The following is a 16,093-nucleotide window of genomic DNA, read 5'->3' as shown; positions in this document are numbered from 1 at the left end:
CAGGCCAATGCTAGGCACCGTACATTTGTGAATCTTATTGGGGTATACTGTAGGAATTTGATAAGATAATAGGGATCTAAGTGCAATTCTAGCCAGTAATTTTGCTTCTTCGGCACAACCGACACCGGTTCTGTTCTAGAGTTGGTTCCATCTCTCAACTTATTCCTGTCATTTTATCTTTCCCTCTCCGCTCCCTTTCTCTTGGCTGCCCTCAAGCTCTGAACTTTGCAAAAGCTCCTGCATTTACATTGGTTAATTTGTTTGCAGAAAAGGGATACTTTGTTTAATTGTGGCCAAGCTTTATCAATATTTCTGGGCTAAAATCTAAGCTCTTCTTGGATTATATGAGGTCAGTGAGCTGCTTAAACCTTGACCCTCTTGGCATTGCTCTTTAATTAATGATTTCAGTTTTTGGTCGATCAATTGGTGGTCTTTTCATTTGCGTTTTCTTTCTATAAAGAGAATTGTGCATTCCGCTTTTCTCTTTTTCTGGAAAACAAGAATTTGAATACTTTTACAGGAGTGATTTCTTTTAGATAGAATTGAGTTTGAGGGCAAACTCCAATACTGAAAGAAAGGAACTTTTTACATTAACACTTAGGATAACGTGCTGCCCTGGAGTTCCCTCGTTTCAAATTATCACATTTACGCACCATCTTTCCTAGCACAAATTTTTTGGATTATGAAGCAGCAAGAACGTAATCAAAGATTGAATGCACTATAAATTGTAGACAGCACAAAGGTTATGCACTTATGTGTTTGTTGTGGAAATCTTTTTGAGTTAATATGTGGAGTGGATAAGCTTGAATCTGCAACTCGTTTTTATTTACAGAATATTCGTACTTTTTTTGCCGTGGGCTTGCAGGTTTGCAGTGTGGTGTGCTTTTGTTGCAAAAGTTGCCAGCTGCAGTCAACTATGCCAGGAAAAGGTTTTCTGAAGGCACTGCCCATATTAGCCACATCGGCTGCTGTGATCCTTGGTGGAGCATTTACTATCTCTGCTGTTACCTCTTCACTTGTTCGATATGGTATCTCAAAGAAAAAGGTACCGAAAATTTCTAACCTTTTGTAAAGTTGTTCCTGCCGAGTGAAGTTCTTGTTCGTGTTGATTTTCATGCGGCTATAGCGTTAAATATGATCTTTGGCTTGATTGCTTCTTGTTAGGAATTAGGAATTTCAAATATGTGCATCTAAAGAAAATGCTTTCCTGTATGCAAGTAAATCTCTGTTTTTGTCCTGTTTGGGTTCAATTCGTAGGCTTTCCTTTTATTCTTTCAGGTTTATAAGAAGTAATAGCACTATGAGTTGCTAAAAGACATTAGTATTATCTTGTGATTGTCTATGTTTGACGTCTCAATGATTCATTGTAGTTTAAGTCTTCAGCCCCATACTGTGTATATGTCGTACTCTTTTACTATTCTTTTTCATTTGCAGGAAAAATATGGAAGGCCTTGTAGGGCATGCAAAGGAAGGGGTTTTTATCCCTGTAAGCTATGCAAAGCAAGTGGTACCATTCAGTGGTCACCATTGTATGATCCTTTGGTTATAAACCCATGTCTTTGCCCCACTTGCGATGGGTTAAAGTGAGTCAGAAAACTAATCATTTTCTTCTCTGTGAGAATGAAATTTTGAGAAGGTTAACTTCTGTTTATTCTTGGTTGTAGGGTGCAACATTGTCTCAACTGTTTGGGATCTGGCTTTGTATAACATATGGGGCTAAAAGGTATCAATTTTTTGTATTGGTATATCATAATACTAAATCCATGAAGTGTGTAGATTGTAGAACCTTTTTATTTTTGTTTTGGTGTGTCAGGACCAACACTCAGGATCTTTTGTTTCTTATGTAGTATTCAGTTAGTCATTCATTTGCCTCTGCTGGCTATGCTGGAATACGAATAGAGTATGTTTGCGGGTTCAATTTTCTGGAATTCAACTTTAGAGGCTATGAGACACTCTTGTTGTGCTTGACATAAAAGGCTCGATTGCCCATTCAAAGAGGTTTAGCAGAATGGTCTGCACTAAGATATCTAATCCGTTGCTCAAGGACATTAACATAATTGAGAGTGATTATTCAAGAAAACTAGTCACAGACAACAAATTATAGTTTGACCATTGAGTCCTGTATTATAATTCAGTTTTATGGAATTTTGAACGCAGCTGGTGCTTCTACATGGTACCAATTATGGTGCTTATAAAGTGGACATATGTAGATTAATGATTAACATCCTCTTGATCTTAATTTTGCTCTTTGTAGCAAAGGCGTGATTTTCCTTCCATTCACACATGAATTAGAGCTGACAAATAATGTCCGTGTTTGTTGTTTTATGAAGTTTGCTGCAGATAAATTACTTAAATGCTGATGAACTTGGGAATAGTGGCTTTGGTTCTCATGTTATGGACGTTATTCGTGCCCATATGGAGTTCTTTTCTTATTGGCTTATCAGAAAATCCAGAGTATCAATTAAACATGCATCATAAAATGGTCATTCTCAAGTGAAACATAATGGTTATTATCATCTTCTGTTTGTTGTAAACTTAGTAGGTTACAAAGGGGACTAGGATCAGCTCGCAGCTGAGGCAGAGGCACTTGGAAGTCAATGATGAATTATAGCAGTCTTCTGATTTGTGTCACTTGTTGCTGTGTAACACTTATTTGGGTGAAACAACAATATCAAGACATTCACAAAGTGGTGAATTGTACAGTGCAAGCATTGTAGTAAAAGGGTTTTTGATGAAGCCTCATGAAGAAGTTCAAGAAAGTCTCTTGTCATCTACTTCTAGCCACATACAGCTGCTACTAGGACTTCTGATTTGCTGAATCATCGAGATGTTTAATTGACAGTACTTGAAAAAGTCCGCACCAACAAGAAAAATGAAAGAATATGGAAGAGAATTTGTTTCCATTTCGAGGTTCAACTTGTCCACGCGTTACTTTTTCTTTTTTCCTATTAAGTTGTAGTACTTATAAATCCAAAACCCATCTCAGTTAAGGTCTATGAATCACTTGTTACACAGAATCTGTTAGTTTCTTGCTAGAGCTGACAAATAAATCCAAAACCTAGCAGCTTGCCTAACCTCTCCACTAATTGTAATGAAGTTATCGCGCATGTATATACTAGAAGAGAAGAAAGGCAAATCATGAACAAGTCATTGCCGAGTTTGGATGCCCTTGATGACGAGTTCTGTAGGATCGAAGAAGAGTTTTCCACTCGCTACCTAATGATAGCTGGTCCTAGTTTCCTAATGAGGCTGGGCCGTATACATTCATCTGACGTTAATCTGTGCAAGCATTTTGTACTTTGTTGATAACAAATATACGTGGTTATAGACTATTTTTGTATCTTTGTCCAGATAATCGTTGTTGAGCTGGTCACTTCCATTTTATAGAGATGGAGGAGGATAGTAGGATGGCTGGTTTCTATTCAAATCACAGTTGCGTAGTGGGGTGACAAAGCCAAGGTCCTTGCTAGCTGAAACCATATAGGAACCTGTTATCTAATTAAAGCCAAGGTCCGAAGGCCATGGCCAGTATCTCAAGAATAGCTCCTTGAATCTTTTTCACCAGACGAATCTAAGTCATCCTTCATATTTTACTATTGAGGGGCACTAATAGTTGGGCAGAGTTGCAGTTATACTCACGGTTTTGTAGTAGTCATTCGCAGGAATTCTAAATTGTCTAATTTTGTGTAGATAAACATTAAAATGTGAGACAAGGAGAGGGCTAAACTGGGACGAGCCTGAATTCCTGAAGGGACAAAAGCTGCAATTTTATCAATTTGTCCTATACTATGCATTTTGCCCACTATACGTATTGTGATTTAGCCAAAAAATAAAAAATAAAAAAATTTCAAAAGATAAGCAGGAAGCTAAAAATGGCCTGTAAATATCACCCTTTGCTTGATTGGAGAGCATCATTTTGCACGGTGTTACGACAAAACTTGTACCAAAATTCTTACATCCCACCTAAGGGCAAGATCCATAAGCAGTACAAAAAGAAGGGGACAGTTGAGCTGAATGTATCAAGATCATAACCTACAAACTAGATTTCACTTCCAATGGCACGCTGCAATTCAGGAATCTGTTCTCCTGCTACTTACAAGGTCGCTGACAAAATCGTCCTTGTCATTTTCACATTGTTCAAGAAATTCTGCATAGCGATCTGGATCATAAGCAGCAGCCCTGCGCAAGTGCTCAGCAGCCTCAGCTTTGCGACCCGCACCAAATAAAGCACTGAAAAGCCATTGAGACAGTCCCGGTTAGATGGTCTATTTTTCCGGTAATACGAATTACAAAGTGTTTAAATGCCACGTGCATGGAAAAGAAAGCAGGATTATTACCTAGAGAGTACTAATAATCCATCATAGTAATGAGCTTTGGTCATTGGATCCATTGGCTCTTCAAGAGAAGCTAATCTTTCCAGGTGTGCCATGCCTTCTTCATTTCTCCCCTATTAAAAAAAAAGGTTAGTCCACGTAGATGTGATAAAAGAGGGGTTCTTTTTGCATCCAGAATTTGATCTTTGTAATGAGCATTTAAGATCATAACGTTTTAAATGCAAGCAATTTGATTTTAAAGATCAAAAAAGTACCATCCTATCAAATTTTGATTGTTCTTTGTGAAGCGACAATATTGAAAAATCTGTAAAGCTGTGTCAAGGAGTCTAAAAAGCAAATGCAATTTAAGGGCACAATGGATGAGCATGAAAATTTCAAATCACACTTTAGGTTTTATAGTTTTTATACATCATGTCCAATTCAGTGTCCCCCAAAATCCACTAAAGTTCAAATGGTAAGGTTAGTCAGACAGAAAAGTTCATTTACAAGACCATGCAATTCCTCTCATCAAGTTCTGGCCTGAAGGTACACAGAAGAGGAGTTCCTGTTTACCAATTAATTTTCAAACCAGGCATGCAGAGGTCAAATGATACCTGTCGCATAAAAGCACTACCAGCCCATGTAGATGAAAGTATTAAGAGATCAACATCCTCGACATCTGTGGGATGGCCAGCTACAAGAAGCTGAACAGAAATGAGAGAAAAAAACTAATTAAGGAAAACATGTCTCAAATGTAATTTCAAACTAACTATAGTTCAACACAGCAATTCACCATAAACATTTTCTACATTCTACTATCATAACTTAATAGATAAGATCTACATGATTTCACACATTAAGTAGGATTTTCAGTAAAGGCTAAATGGAGATGGACAATTGTAAATCACAAATATTGTACAATTAAATCCATAACGTTTGCTGATAATAGATTTTATAACATAAATTACTATGGGAATTGAACTCAAACTGATAAAATGGGATTGAACATGAGGTAACTCAACCAAAAAAATCAAGTAATATACCTTAGCAATAGCACACTCCAAGTATTCAATAGCCTCATCCAGGAAGTTTTTTTGCAATAGTGCTTGCCCCAGGAGAAGCAATGCTCTTACATACTCAGGATCCTTCTTAAGAGCAAGTCTGTAATTAAAATTTACAGATGCAGCTATGGCACGGAAATTGAAGCCAATCATATACTACAGAAAGAAATCATACCTTAAGAGTTGAATTGCCCTGTCCTGATTTCCATTTGCCAAGAATTTCACAGAAAGCTGTTCAAATTGCCAGAAATATTTTGCTGACAAATTACAACAGATCTTAATGCAACTTGCATGAGACAGAAGACTTAAATTAGTTCACTTACAAGGACCAGGTCCTTTGGTGATAGATTTTGAACAGAAACTCCACCATGCACTCCTGGTTGATTTGTTTCCTTAACACCAATTTTTGCTCTCTCATCACTGTCTAATTCTGGCACAGCAGCTTTATCAGGTAGACCTAACTTCTCGCGAATATCTGTATGGCGGAGGGCTAATTGCTGCAATTGCCCACAGAAAATGCATACAGTTGCAGATTGGTCGATTCTAACTTAAAAGTAAGATATAAGTAATGGAGATGGTGGTACAGAAAGACAATACGCAAAAAGGTAATATGTAGCATTGGAAATCTCTTTTTCCCAGTATTATATGGTTCATTTGAACAGGAGACATATATATATATATATAATCACCGAAGGCAAGTATATTTAAGCAGTAAAGTTCTTATCCACACAACACCTTATGTCAAGACCTTTTCAACTAGTGAAGTCTACAAGCTGTTAATGTTCAATTTAGCATTTGTTGGTATACTATTGAAGGCGCAATTACCAGATAAACAAGGAACCAAAGAGCAAATCTTATTACTAATAGCACCTTATGAAAAACTTTTTGAAGCTATAGGGCTCTCTAGAATACAACCATTTCTGGCTGTTAAGGGGGATAGCAACAACTAACCTGAAAGGTGTTTAACAAAATATTCGTAAACCAAAACACTAAAGATCCCTGCACAATAGAAAAGTAGAAGTGGAAAATTCCATGTCATAGTGCGTACATGTATTCCAACAATGGCATTTGAATTAATTGACAACTGTAAAAGCAAAAGATACAGAAGGAGAGAGTTGAATCAGCATAAATGTTGTGTGGCAGTGGATTTCTGAACAAGTCAATATTAGCATGTTTTAATATTCTGATATTGCATTTAACACCACAGAAGAACAAAAATTATGAAGGCACCAAACCAAGAGGATTTGATGCTCAAGAATTTGTGGCAGAACTCAATTAAAACTCAGTATAGATTTAATCATATATTTCAATATATCTACCAAAATAAACTTAATAAAGATGTTAAATAGCCAAGTTTCACATATTACAAGAAAAATGCTTAAACAAATTATTACAAGATCGCATCACTGATACAAAACAAGGAATCCTTATGCATCTTATGGAATTAATACCTTTGTTTCAAGGATGCCTTTGGCTCCTTATCACACCATGTACCTAAAATGACCAAGCCAAACTTAGGTCCAAAGGACAACTTAAACAACTCGATGGGGCTGTAGTTATCACCCTCAACTTGGACTACGTCCAACTAAACATGCTACTTGAAAATCAATTGTGTTCGGGTAAAAGACACTCGTGTCATTTTGTTTACAAAAATTAATTCAAACTTAATGCATTTTTATGTGCTTGATTGTTGATAACTCAGCATAAGTTTATGTTGAAGAAGGAACAGGAACAAGCCAGAGACTTAATTCAATGACAAATGTCACCTCTATTTTCTGTCATTGAACTCATAAAACTTGACCAACAGCAACTAATTCTACAAACTAAAAACCAGATGGAGCTCGATAAAATGTCAATATCTACATCTCATGAAAGCAACTTAGCTTCAAAACAAAAGAAAAACTCTTGCAGCAAAAACCCTTTCTACAATTGGAGTTCACAGCATCATTGAGAACTTCAGCATTAAAATCAAGGCCTATGGATTTTCTTCTGCAAGGATCAAGAAGCAGGCATTCCGAACAGAATATCTAAACCTCTTTCAATACTTAGTATCAAAGTTAGTTTTCAATCAAATATAGTCCCAAACAGAAAAAGAAGATGGCTAATCAGTCAGATTTAAGCTTGACACCCAGTAGACCCAACTAAATACATCGGCAAGGATGCGACATCATCATGGTTTATATAAGACAAGTGCACTGAGCTTGCCATGATCAAAGACTTCTGATTAATTAATCAAAATATAAGCCAGCATTCCCTCTTTTGCAGTAGATGAAGGGATTCTCTGATTGTACATGCTTTATATATTTCCATAGTCACTAAGTGCCAAAATAATAAGTTATGTTACCTGAGGGACATTAAATGTAATGAACAAGATTGGAATTGATAGAAGTTCCAAGTATGTCTTGTAATACTGCAACAGCATATCAAGAACAAGCATCACCAATTTGTCTCAACGGTCACATTAAGAATTAAACACCAGAACCAATATGAGATCTCTAAGTTGACATGTATGTCAAAGAAAAATAGCATCAACCTACTAAAATCAAACTCACCTTGGCTAATTTTTCAAAGACATCAGAAACTTTTCCAGTTGATGACTTTTGAAATGCTATCTGGAGAAATGTACAAAAAAATTAAAAATAAAAATAAACAGGTCCAAAATATAGATGCAACAGTGGAGAAGGCACCAGAGAATAGAGTAATCACAAGAACGGTGTGACTCTCACTTCCCAGTTTCAACAAGATTCATGTAACATACAGGCGCCACCAACACAAAGCATTGCACCAGCACACAGGCTTTTTGAACAATTTAGAAACAGTTTAAGGTAAAATTCATTGATCTGCAGGTTAATCTGAATGTAAAATTTAATTAAGGGGTAAGTGGCTAAGTGCATTTGTAACAGAAAACATAACCATCTTGCAAGCAACACAACTGAATGGCACAATGAAATAACTCACAAAATAATTTTAGTAATTGATCAAATCTAATGAAGTAAGACACGCATATATAATCACATATTCCGGGATTTACATAATAATGGTCGATTTTTAACATGTTCCCTAGCATTGACATTCCAATAGCTATATTACAACAAATCCAACATGAATCAAATTTTAAAATTATAAAACATTTTAAGATAGTAACAGACGAAGAAAGATATATCTCCAAGTCTTTTTCAAGCTAATTTAAGAACCAAGAGACCATCATTTATAGATTAAACTACCCCAGAGGAGATTATGTAGAATACTCAAAGAGCATGTGTACATTATGTAGTGACGTTTCCATTTAAAAAAGTAGAGAAACTTTGCCAATGAAAGAAACGAGGTAAGGGCAGGGTAGTACCTGAACGTTAGTGTAATGCAACCCAGCAATCAGTAAAGGAAAGAGAGGGCCAAAAACACCATTAGGGAATTCAGTCAGATTCTGAAACCAGAAAATCCCTCCCTGCATTTTGAAAAATGAACTTACTACTGTTAATGTTGACATAATATTCAAAGATGACAGAAGAATCCACATAAAGGAAGTGATAAGATAATTCAATTGCAGTTGGGAAGAAGAAGACAAAAGAAGCACTTTTGGACAACAGTACAAGTTATTGCAAATGAAATATCAACAGAAATTTTCAGTCGTTGAATATTCCACTTCATGGACAGTTACTTGTGACTCTGCGACATGTTCAAGCTATTTAATCATGAAAAATAAGCAACAAAAAATGCATTATAAATTTCCAATGGTGATCAAATTTATATCAAACTTTTGAGAACAATGTCCTTTCTATCACAACTAATTATAGATCCTTTTTCAATTGTTTATCACAAAACAATTAGCTGGACTCCGCCATATGCCTATGCAGTAGGGTAAAGCAGATTTTAGGGACTAAACCAAGGGAAAAATGATGAGATATCTTCAGCATCAATTGACATTGTCCAAAATCAAAGGTATAAAATATAACATAAGAAAAATGTACACAAAATTATATTTCCAGAAATATAGCAAGAATGCACAATTTTGCAAGTCTTCTCAATTGCAGTTGCATTTTTGTTATTAAAAAATTGACAATGGAATAGTATAACAATGCTATTGCAAAAACTTCCAGAGCAGTAACAGAAGCAAATATTTTAGTCTTATTGTGACAAGAGTTTTTCCATTTCAAAATTTAAGATTACAAAATCAAATAAGCATCCAGATAATAAGTGACACTGGATGACTTACACAATCAAAACCAGGGTGATGATCCAGGGACATTCTACGGAAAGTTGTAATCCATAAAAGAAATAAGGGAACCTGCAATTAATCAAGAGGCAAAACAACCAAAAATCAGACTGTAGCTTCATGATGAGTATGCACCTTGCAAAAACCTTCAGTTTATATCCAAAAGTGCCAGAATACCAGTACTTTATTTTAGATGTAAACAACAACACTACATAATGAAGCTTGATGTGACTTATTAGCCGGGGCAAAATCAAAAGTTTCAACACAAAGGCATACATCAGATGCTAAAAGTACAAACAAAAACCTAACTATCTACAATTGCCCAAAAAACTTTCTTCCCAAAAGTAGATAATATAAGTAATTTCTAAAGGTGAAAACTCACTTGACCTTAACATTCTCTTTAATTTAAGGAAGATGTATTCTAGTGCAAAAAATTAGTAGACCTTCAGAAACCCCAATTTTGACATAGCAGACACTTTGCTTGATAGTCAGATATGCCAAACTAAACATGCGACATGGAATTTCGTTCAAACATGATTTCATTAATCCAAAGAAACAGTAAGCACCAGTTTCTTGAGTCTGGACATGATGTGGGTGACCTATTGCTTTTTTATCTCATTTTGAATATCTTTTATACCTTTTATTTTTCTGTTCAAGGATCACCAATACGTCAAGAACACATATCCTAAATTATTTGCTGTAAAGACTAACCACTTAACTACAAGTGTCACTTAATTCTGATTGATGCATTTAGCTCTTTTTTGCCCTTTTCTGGTGTTACATTGCCTGACAATGGTTGGAATGAACTTAATTTTTCAAAACAATAAACAGGCATATGTCATAAATAACTTTGCAGGAGTAGTAGAAAGCAATAACTACAGGAAATTGTTACTCGCTTCTGAATATGCAGAAAAAAGAAGTGCATGCTAGAAGCTCTACTTGTTCTACAATAAGCCTTTCTGATATAAGTTATTGAACATGATTTACATGAAATTTATAAAAGTTCCAATGGCCATAGTCTTAATATTACACTTCAACCAGAAAAGCACTGTATGTATTAGCTCAGCTGCAAATTAATGTGTGCCTCTCAATTGAATTTCAAACAATGAATATTCTTTCTATATTCGGATTGATTTTGCAGAAGGATAAAGAAGTTTTTTCTGTTTTGTGAACCAATAAATGATGCAGGTCATCTGAAAACGAAATAAAAAAACACTAAAGATCCACCTCAGGAAAGATAATAATCATCACCTGGACGGTAAAAGTTGCAAAAAACCAGAAAAATGATGGGCAGCCAACTGCTTTCCTTTCTTTCTGGAAAAGTGCAAGTTGATCCTTGAAACTCCTTCCTGAGAAAGGCGGTGGCAATGGAGGAGGCACTTTAAGAGATGCATAAGATGGTCAGGTTAAGTATCAGAACCAACAAATAGTAGTACCTTTTTAATTTATCTTCTCCTTCGTTTATTCTACTTTTCCCGTTCATCTTTGAAAGACAACTTAGTTACTCCCATTCACATTTTTTGACTTCCTTTTTTCCATTCCACAAGAGTCAGCAATCAAAATTAAATTTTCTAGCAATTACAGCAAACCAAAAGGGTTCCCGCTCTCTAAAACTGACCGAGTAATTAAATGGTAGAAGTCCAAATGGACAATTAGGAAAAGAAGTAAGAAAACAAGTCAAATTCTCACATTTAGGGAAAACTTCTGCAATCTTCTTCAACTTGTGAAGTTGAAGCACTACAAAGGGAAACAATGTGAGTCTTAGCGCCAGCGTTGAGGAAGCAATCACTAGCCACCTGCAAATTGAATGATCAACATCAATTCATCAAGCTAATTTCTTACTAAAAAACTAAATTTTCGCACTAATGCATAAGTCATAACTTATATCTTACAGACAACCAGGAACAAACTGAACTTTTATGGGTAAATAAAATTATGGGAACTGAAACGGAAATTACCAAGGGAAACCGGTGAAATCGTGATAACCATCGAGAAACCAAATCAACGCACGGACTGGAAGAATTGACTCCTCTGCAACACTATCAGCACCAATTTCTCCAGCTCCGGCGGTACTTATCGCGGAGAAGAGCTCGGACTGAGTGAGGTCCGAGTCACCATCGAATTGGCCAGTTGACTCACTAGTGGAAAAGGAGCGACTCAAAAGGAAATTATAAGCGGTGAGATATCGCAGCGGTGGATTTGACGGCGCTGCCGCCGGAATCTTTTGGTGTAAGAAATGGCGGTGGTTAGGATGGTGGTGAGGCTTAATGGAGAAGTAGAAAGAGGAGTTGGAAAGTGAACGGCGAGATCGACGGAGGAGGTTTGAGAGAGTAGAGATTTTTGGAGTTGCCATTTCTGGCAAAGGTTTTAGCTGACGGCCGCGACGGCGGAATCGGAGGAAGAAGAAGCACTACTTATTATTGGAATGAAGCGCTTGAAATACACGTGTTGAATTCTTACATATTTTGACAACAGGACTCGGAGAAATGCTAAATCCACATTCCCTCCCCCCAAAAGCCTCATGGCCAAATATACTCTTGGTGCTAAAAAAAAACCATGAAGATTGAAGAATGTAAGATTGTCTAATTTTTCACACTATCATATAGAACTTTCTATACATTATCCTTCACTTTTCTATTCTTAATACTTGAGTGATATTATTAATGAATTTTTTGTTTGTGGGATAGAAGGCATATGAATAAACTTTTGTATACGATAGATTGAAAATTGAGATATTGATTTATATTATTGACAAAAAACTCTCAAAACTTCATGAAATTTGTTTAACTTGCAATGTTTTACAAGATACTCATTTGACATGAAGATGAGACGGTGTATGATTTCAACGTTTGTTATTAAAGATAAAATATATATTTTTGAGTTATCGTTTTTAGCACGAATTTTAATTATTTATATTTAGGCGATTCTTATCACGCTCAAAATTATTGTCTTAGGGTATTCAAGAACATTATCGAATTACCAACAAAATAACATATAATTTTCTTAATTCTTGAGCAAATCATTGCACAAGAAGATTTGCTACAATATCTATCACTTCATCAGCAAAATAAAACTTACAATAATCCACTCTTTTACCATTATGAAGTACTCCTAAACATTATTCATATTTTCCCCTCCTTCCGACAAACATGTCCTAATTCTGCCTAGACCTTTTAGTTCTCTTCATCCACTTCTCCATCCTCAAAGGCCTTAGTTGGAAAAGTCTTCGAAAAACCAGTCGGATTCTTGAACGTAACTTTCTCAGAATTTGGATCTTCAATGTAAATATCAGAAACAGTGACCCAAATAAAGAGTTCCTTGCTTTTTACACCCGTCAGCTTTTTCATCCTACGATCCTCAACAAAGGCAGTAACCTCTGTATCATACGCTACAGTACGGCCAATGGATCGAAACTTATGCTCCTTTTTGTTCTTCTGCTTCAGCCAAACGAAACCTGTAGATTCATTATAGCCCGCCTCGATGAACTCATCCAAGGGCAGTAGGCCCTTTGGGAGGTTCATATTCTGCAGGAGCTCACGAGATTTTTCTTTGCAGAGGGCAGGGTCTGAGTACATTTCAGCATTTTCTCTGTGGTTTTCAATGAGTTGGGATGACATTTTTTAGGATGAGGGACTTTGGAATGGAAATGGGAAGGCAGAAGGAGATTGATTGTATGAGGTTGTTTTGGTGTAGGAAAAGGTGGTGGGAAAGGGGTTTATATAGGAAATATTTGGCATGGAAAATTTACCAAAAAAAAAAAAATGGCAACTTTTAATATGGAAATGTGAGGTGCAATTGATATATATGGTGGGTCAATATGAGGTGAACCTTTCGAGGTGCAACATCTTAGTGTATCTGACTTCATTAGTATCCGAGCACAAATGTACAATGAATCTTCTATCACTTCCAAATTAGTTGTTTTAGATTTTTTCCATTTAGTCTTGGTTATATATATAATAGTAATGTCTTCTTTCATGGTTTATTCCTTGAATTCTGTAAATGCAGGAGAATATATTTCTTCAAAGGAAGTAAATTGGGTACCGGAGAAATTCCATATTCAATATTGGTGCTGGTGTTTATGGGGATATACATACTTGATGAATTGCGTTTCTGAACATATATGATAAGGAAAGTGAGGCTAATTTGGCAGAGATTTCATGGTTTCAAATTCATATCTTTGTCATAGATCATAATACATATATTCAACCCAGATTTTGCTGATTGACACCGATTGAAATGGAGATTTCAAGTACGGTTATGATTATTCAGGGCATTTGTTCATTTGATTCTGCACAACAAAACAATTCCTGTTTTTTTTTTTTTCTAGAACAACGAGTGTGTTTGGATTATGCATAATTTCCACCTTATTTACACGCACTGATTTGCTTGCATGATCAACACATTTTTCAATCACCTTTTCATCTCGCATGTATTATATCAAAAAGTAGTGTTACAATAATATTTTTTCACAAAATTATTCAAATAATTTACTATCCAAACACACTGATCCAAACCTAGTAAGGATTTACATCAGATTGTCTCAACCCTCAAAGGGAATGTTTCAAATACTCTAGTACAAGAGATTCAATCAAGATATATATATATATATATATATATATATATGGATTACAAAAGAATCATACACATTTGATATATCTCCTCCTTCAAGAATGATAGAATTACAGAATATATATGCAATTAGCATGCATGTTCAGTACGTAAACTTACAACCATGAACGCTCGAATAGATGAACAATTAATTGTTTCACTTTGCTCAACTGCTATCCACCAACAATAAACTAAATACGTGCCTGCTGCATGCCTTTCAAGTTTGAAGACAACTTAGTGACCATGCATCATGATGCAAGATATTGAAAAGGCAACCAAGTTCAAAGGGACAACATATATCAGCAGTGGTTTTGCCTCTGGCGGTGCTGAACGATGCTACTATCAGCAGTGGTTAGTGGTTTGGAGTGGTTAGTGGTTGGAGTACTTACCAAGTTTCTAACTTCTTACGCTTCATCTTCTGATACAAATTTGGCTCTTTTATCAACGGTAGATAGATGGTTTTGCCTCTTTCAAGTGATGCAACTGGGCAGTATACCATAGTGCTTACATGATAAGGCCTTTAACATTAGTTGGCTGGTACAATACAATGTAACAAGCAGCTTGAAGATATATAGGTCTCTTTCTCGGTTGCTTAAGATTTTACAAAACTTGATTATAGAAATTGATTATAAAGAATAATCGAAATCAACATAAGCTGCTTTTTAGATGACTATAGATTTTAATTAATCAATCAAGAACAAATCCGGCCATGGATAGTTTTTTGTACCCAAAAAGTAAAAAATATTGCATGTTTGTTGGTGGGAAGAAGCTAAGTACGTTAATGAACCTTCAAATAGTAGGTGATACAAGGTGTGCCCAATTCTTTTCTATATCCCTTTTCAATTCTTCTCAATTGTCACTATTATTGATCGATTCCTTTTTTGTCTCTTTTCTTGAATAGCGAATGGTGATGACCTAACACACGATCACAATCACGCAAACTAGGAAATACTACATCTTAAGCTTATGGGATGGCCAAGTCAATGTTCTCCACCAGATGCCATCAACATCAAATTATGCCTAGTTTGTCAAAGAAAACTTTTTGTTGCAACTTCTGGTTTGTGGTAAATGTGCTGGACTTGATAGATGTGATCCACGGTGGAATCAAAAGCAAATCTATAAACTTGGGTAATCATGCCAAGATTGCAGGATCCTCTCTATTTCACTCCCTTTTTTTGTGCTTCAATTTCTTATAGTATCTAAATCAGCAAAAGCCAAAAAGACTGGAGCACTGATAAGCTCAGTTTTACGAGTAAAACAAGAAAATCAACCCCACTTGAAATGCTATTTATAAGTACTATAATAAGAAAACTGCTCAATCAAGTTGGCAAATATTTTGTGGAAGGAAATTCTTGTAGGCACCAGTGAATGAAGATGAACCATGCACTGTTTTGATCTTCAGAAATACATTTCTCATCGGTAAATGGTCACCAGGTTGTGATCCAATCCAATCTACCTTGTAGTTTCCAATCTCCTAGGAAAGCATGTTTCATATATACTACTTTAACTTGCTCGAGACTGAGTTCCAACTTCCAATGTGGGGTAGAGATTTGTTCCCTCTTTACATGGTGGCAAAACTGACCTACCCCATCTGGTGTAGTTTTCTTCGTTCTGCTCTTTCTTCTCATGATTCTGTAATTGAAGCATCAACCATTTTCCATCATGAAGAATGAAATCAACAAATAAACATGGCACCACAAGAATATTCCCACGTAATGATTAAGGAAAAAGAAAAGGTTCTTGTTTGGGATCCTTTTTCGTTTTTATCTGCTAGCTACTTTCATCTTTGGCTTGCAAATTTCCACTTACAACTCCGAAGAAACAATTTACCTTAGCTGTCAACCAGTATATATTATAGACAAATTATTTGCCTAACCTGGCCAAGTTTTGTTGCATCA

At 35.8% G+C, this 16,093-nt stretch overlaps 3 protein-coding genes across 7 annotated transcripts; 1 reads left to right on the top strand and 2 right to left on the bottom strand.

Annotated features, from left to right (window-relative positions):
* Window positions 1-58: 58 nt before the first annotated feature.
* Window positions 59-2,901, top strand: LOC113782909 (protein ORANGE-LIKE, chloroplastic). 5 transcript variants are annotated; one of them, XM_027328869.1, is made up of 6 exons: window positions 59-140; window positions 268-349; window positions 866-1,045; window positions 1,435-1,583; window positions 1,665-1,723; window positions 2,543-2,901. In XM_027328869.1, exons 3-5 carry the CDS (start codon window positions 917-919, stop codon window positions 1,705-1,707), a joined length of 321 nt encoding a protein of 106 aa, XP_027184670.1. In that variant the 5' UTR covers window positions 59-140; window positions 268-349; window positions 866-916; the 3' UTR covers window positions 1,708-1,723; window positions 2,543-2,901. The 5 variants fall into 5 exon arrangements, with proteins under 5 accessions (XP_027184670.1, XP_027184672.1, XP_027184673.1 ...); XM_027328871.1 differs by lacking the exon at window positions 59-140 and having other exon boundaries at window positions 147-349; window positions 2,540-2,901; XM_027328872.1 differs by lacking the exons at window positions 59-140; window positions 2,543-2,901 and adding an exon at window positions 2,331-2,533 and having other exon boundaries at window positions 147-349.
* A 972-nt stretch (window positions 2,902-3,873) lies between these two features.
* On the bottom strand, window positions 3,874-11,966 carry LOC113748461 (ALBINO3-like protein 2, chloroplastic). Its single transcript, XM_027292028.1, has 14 exons — window positions 11,546-11,966; window positions 11,277-11,383; window positions 10,839-10,966; window positions 9,588-9,659; window positions 8,718-8,819; window positions 7,927-7,986; window positions 7,719-7,784; window positions 6,326-6,373; window positions 5,698-5,871; window positions 5,550-5,605; window positions 5,357-5,474; window positions 4,928-5,017; window positions 4,338-4,447; window positions 3,874-4,230 (listed from the first exon to the last, which is right to left on the bottom strand). Exons 1-14 carry the CDS (start codon window positions 11,938-11,940, stop codon window positions 4,071-4,073), a joined length of 1,686 nt encoding a protein of 561 aa, XP_027147829.1. The 5' UTR covers window positions 11,941-11,966; the 3' UTR covers window positions 3,874-4,070.
* Window positions 11,967-12,610: 644 nt separating this feature from the next.
* LOC113783874 lies at window positions 12,611-13,252 on the bottom strand. Its single transcript, XM_027330116.1, has one exon. The coding sequence runs from the start codon at window positions 13,202-13,204 to the stop codon at window positions 12,761-12,763; it is 444 nt and encodes a 147-aa protein (XP_027185917.1). The 5' UTR covers window positions 13,205-13,252; the 3' UTR covers window positions 12,611-12,760.
* Between the last annotated feature and the right edge of the window lie 2,841 nt (window positions 13,253-16,093).

The sequence above is a fragment of the Coffea eugenioides genome, chromosome 9 (genome assembly GCF_003713205.1).
Source record: "Coffea eugenioides isolate CCC68of chromosome 9, Ceug_1.0, whole genome shotgun sequence".
Classification (NCBI taxonomy): Eukaryota; Viridiplantae; Streptophyta; class Magnoliopsida; order Gentianales; family Rubiaceae; genus Coffea; species Coffea eugenioides.
Note: the sequence above shows the minus strand (reverse complement) of the source record. Positions and strands in the feature narration are given on the sequence as shown.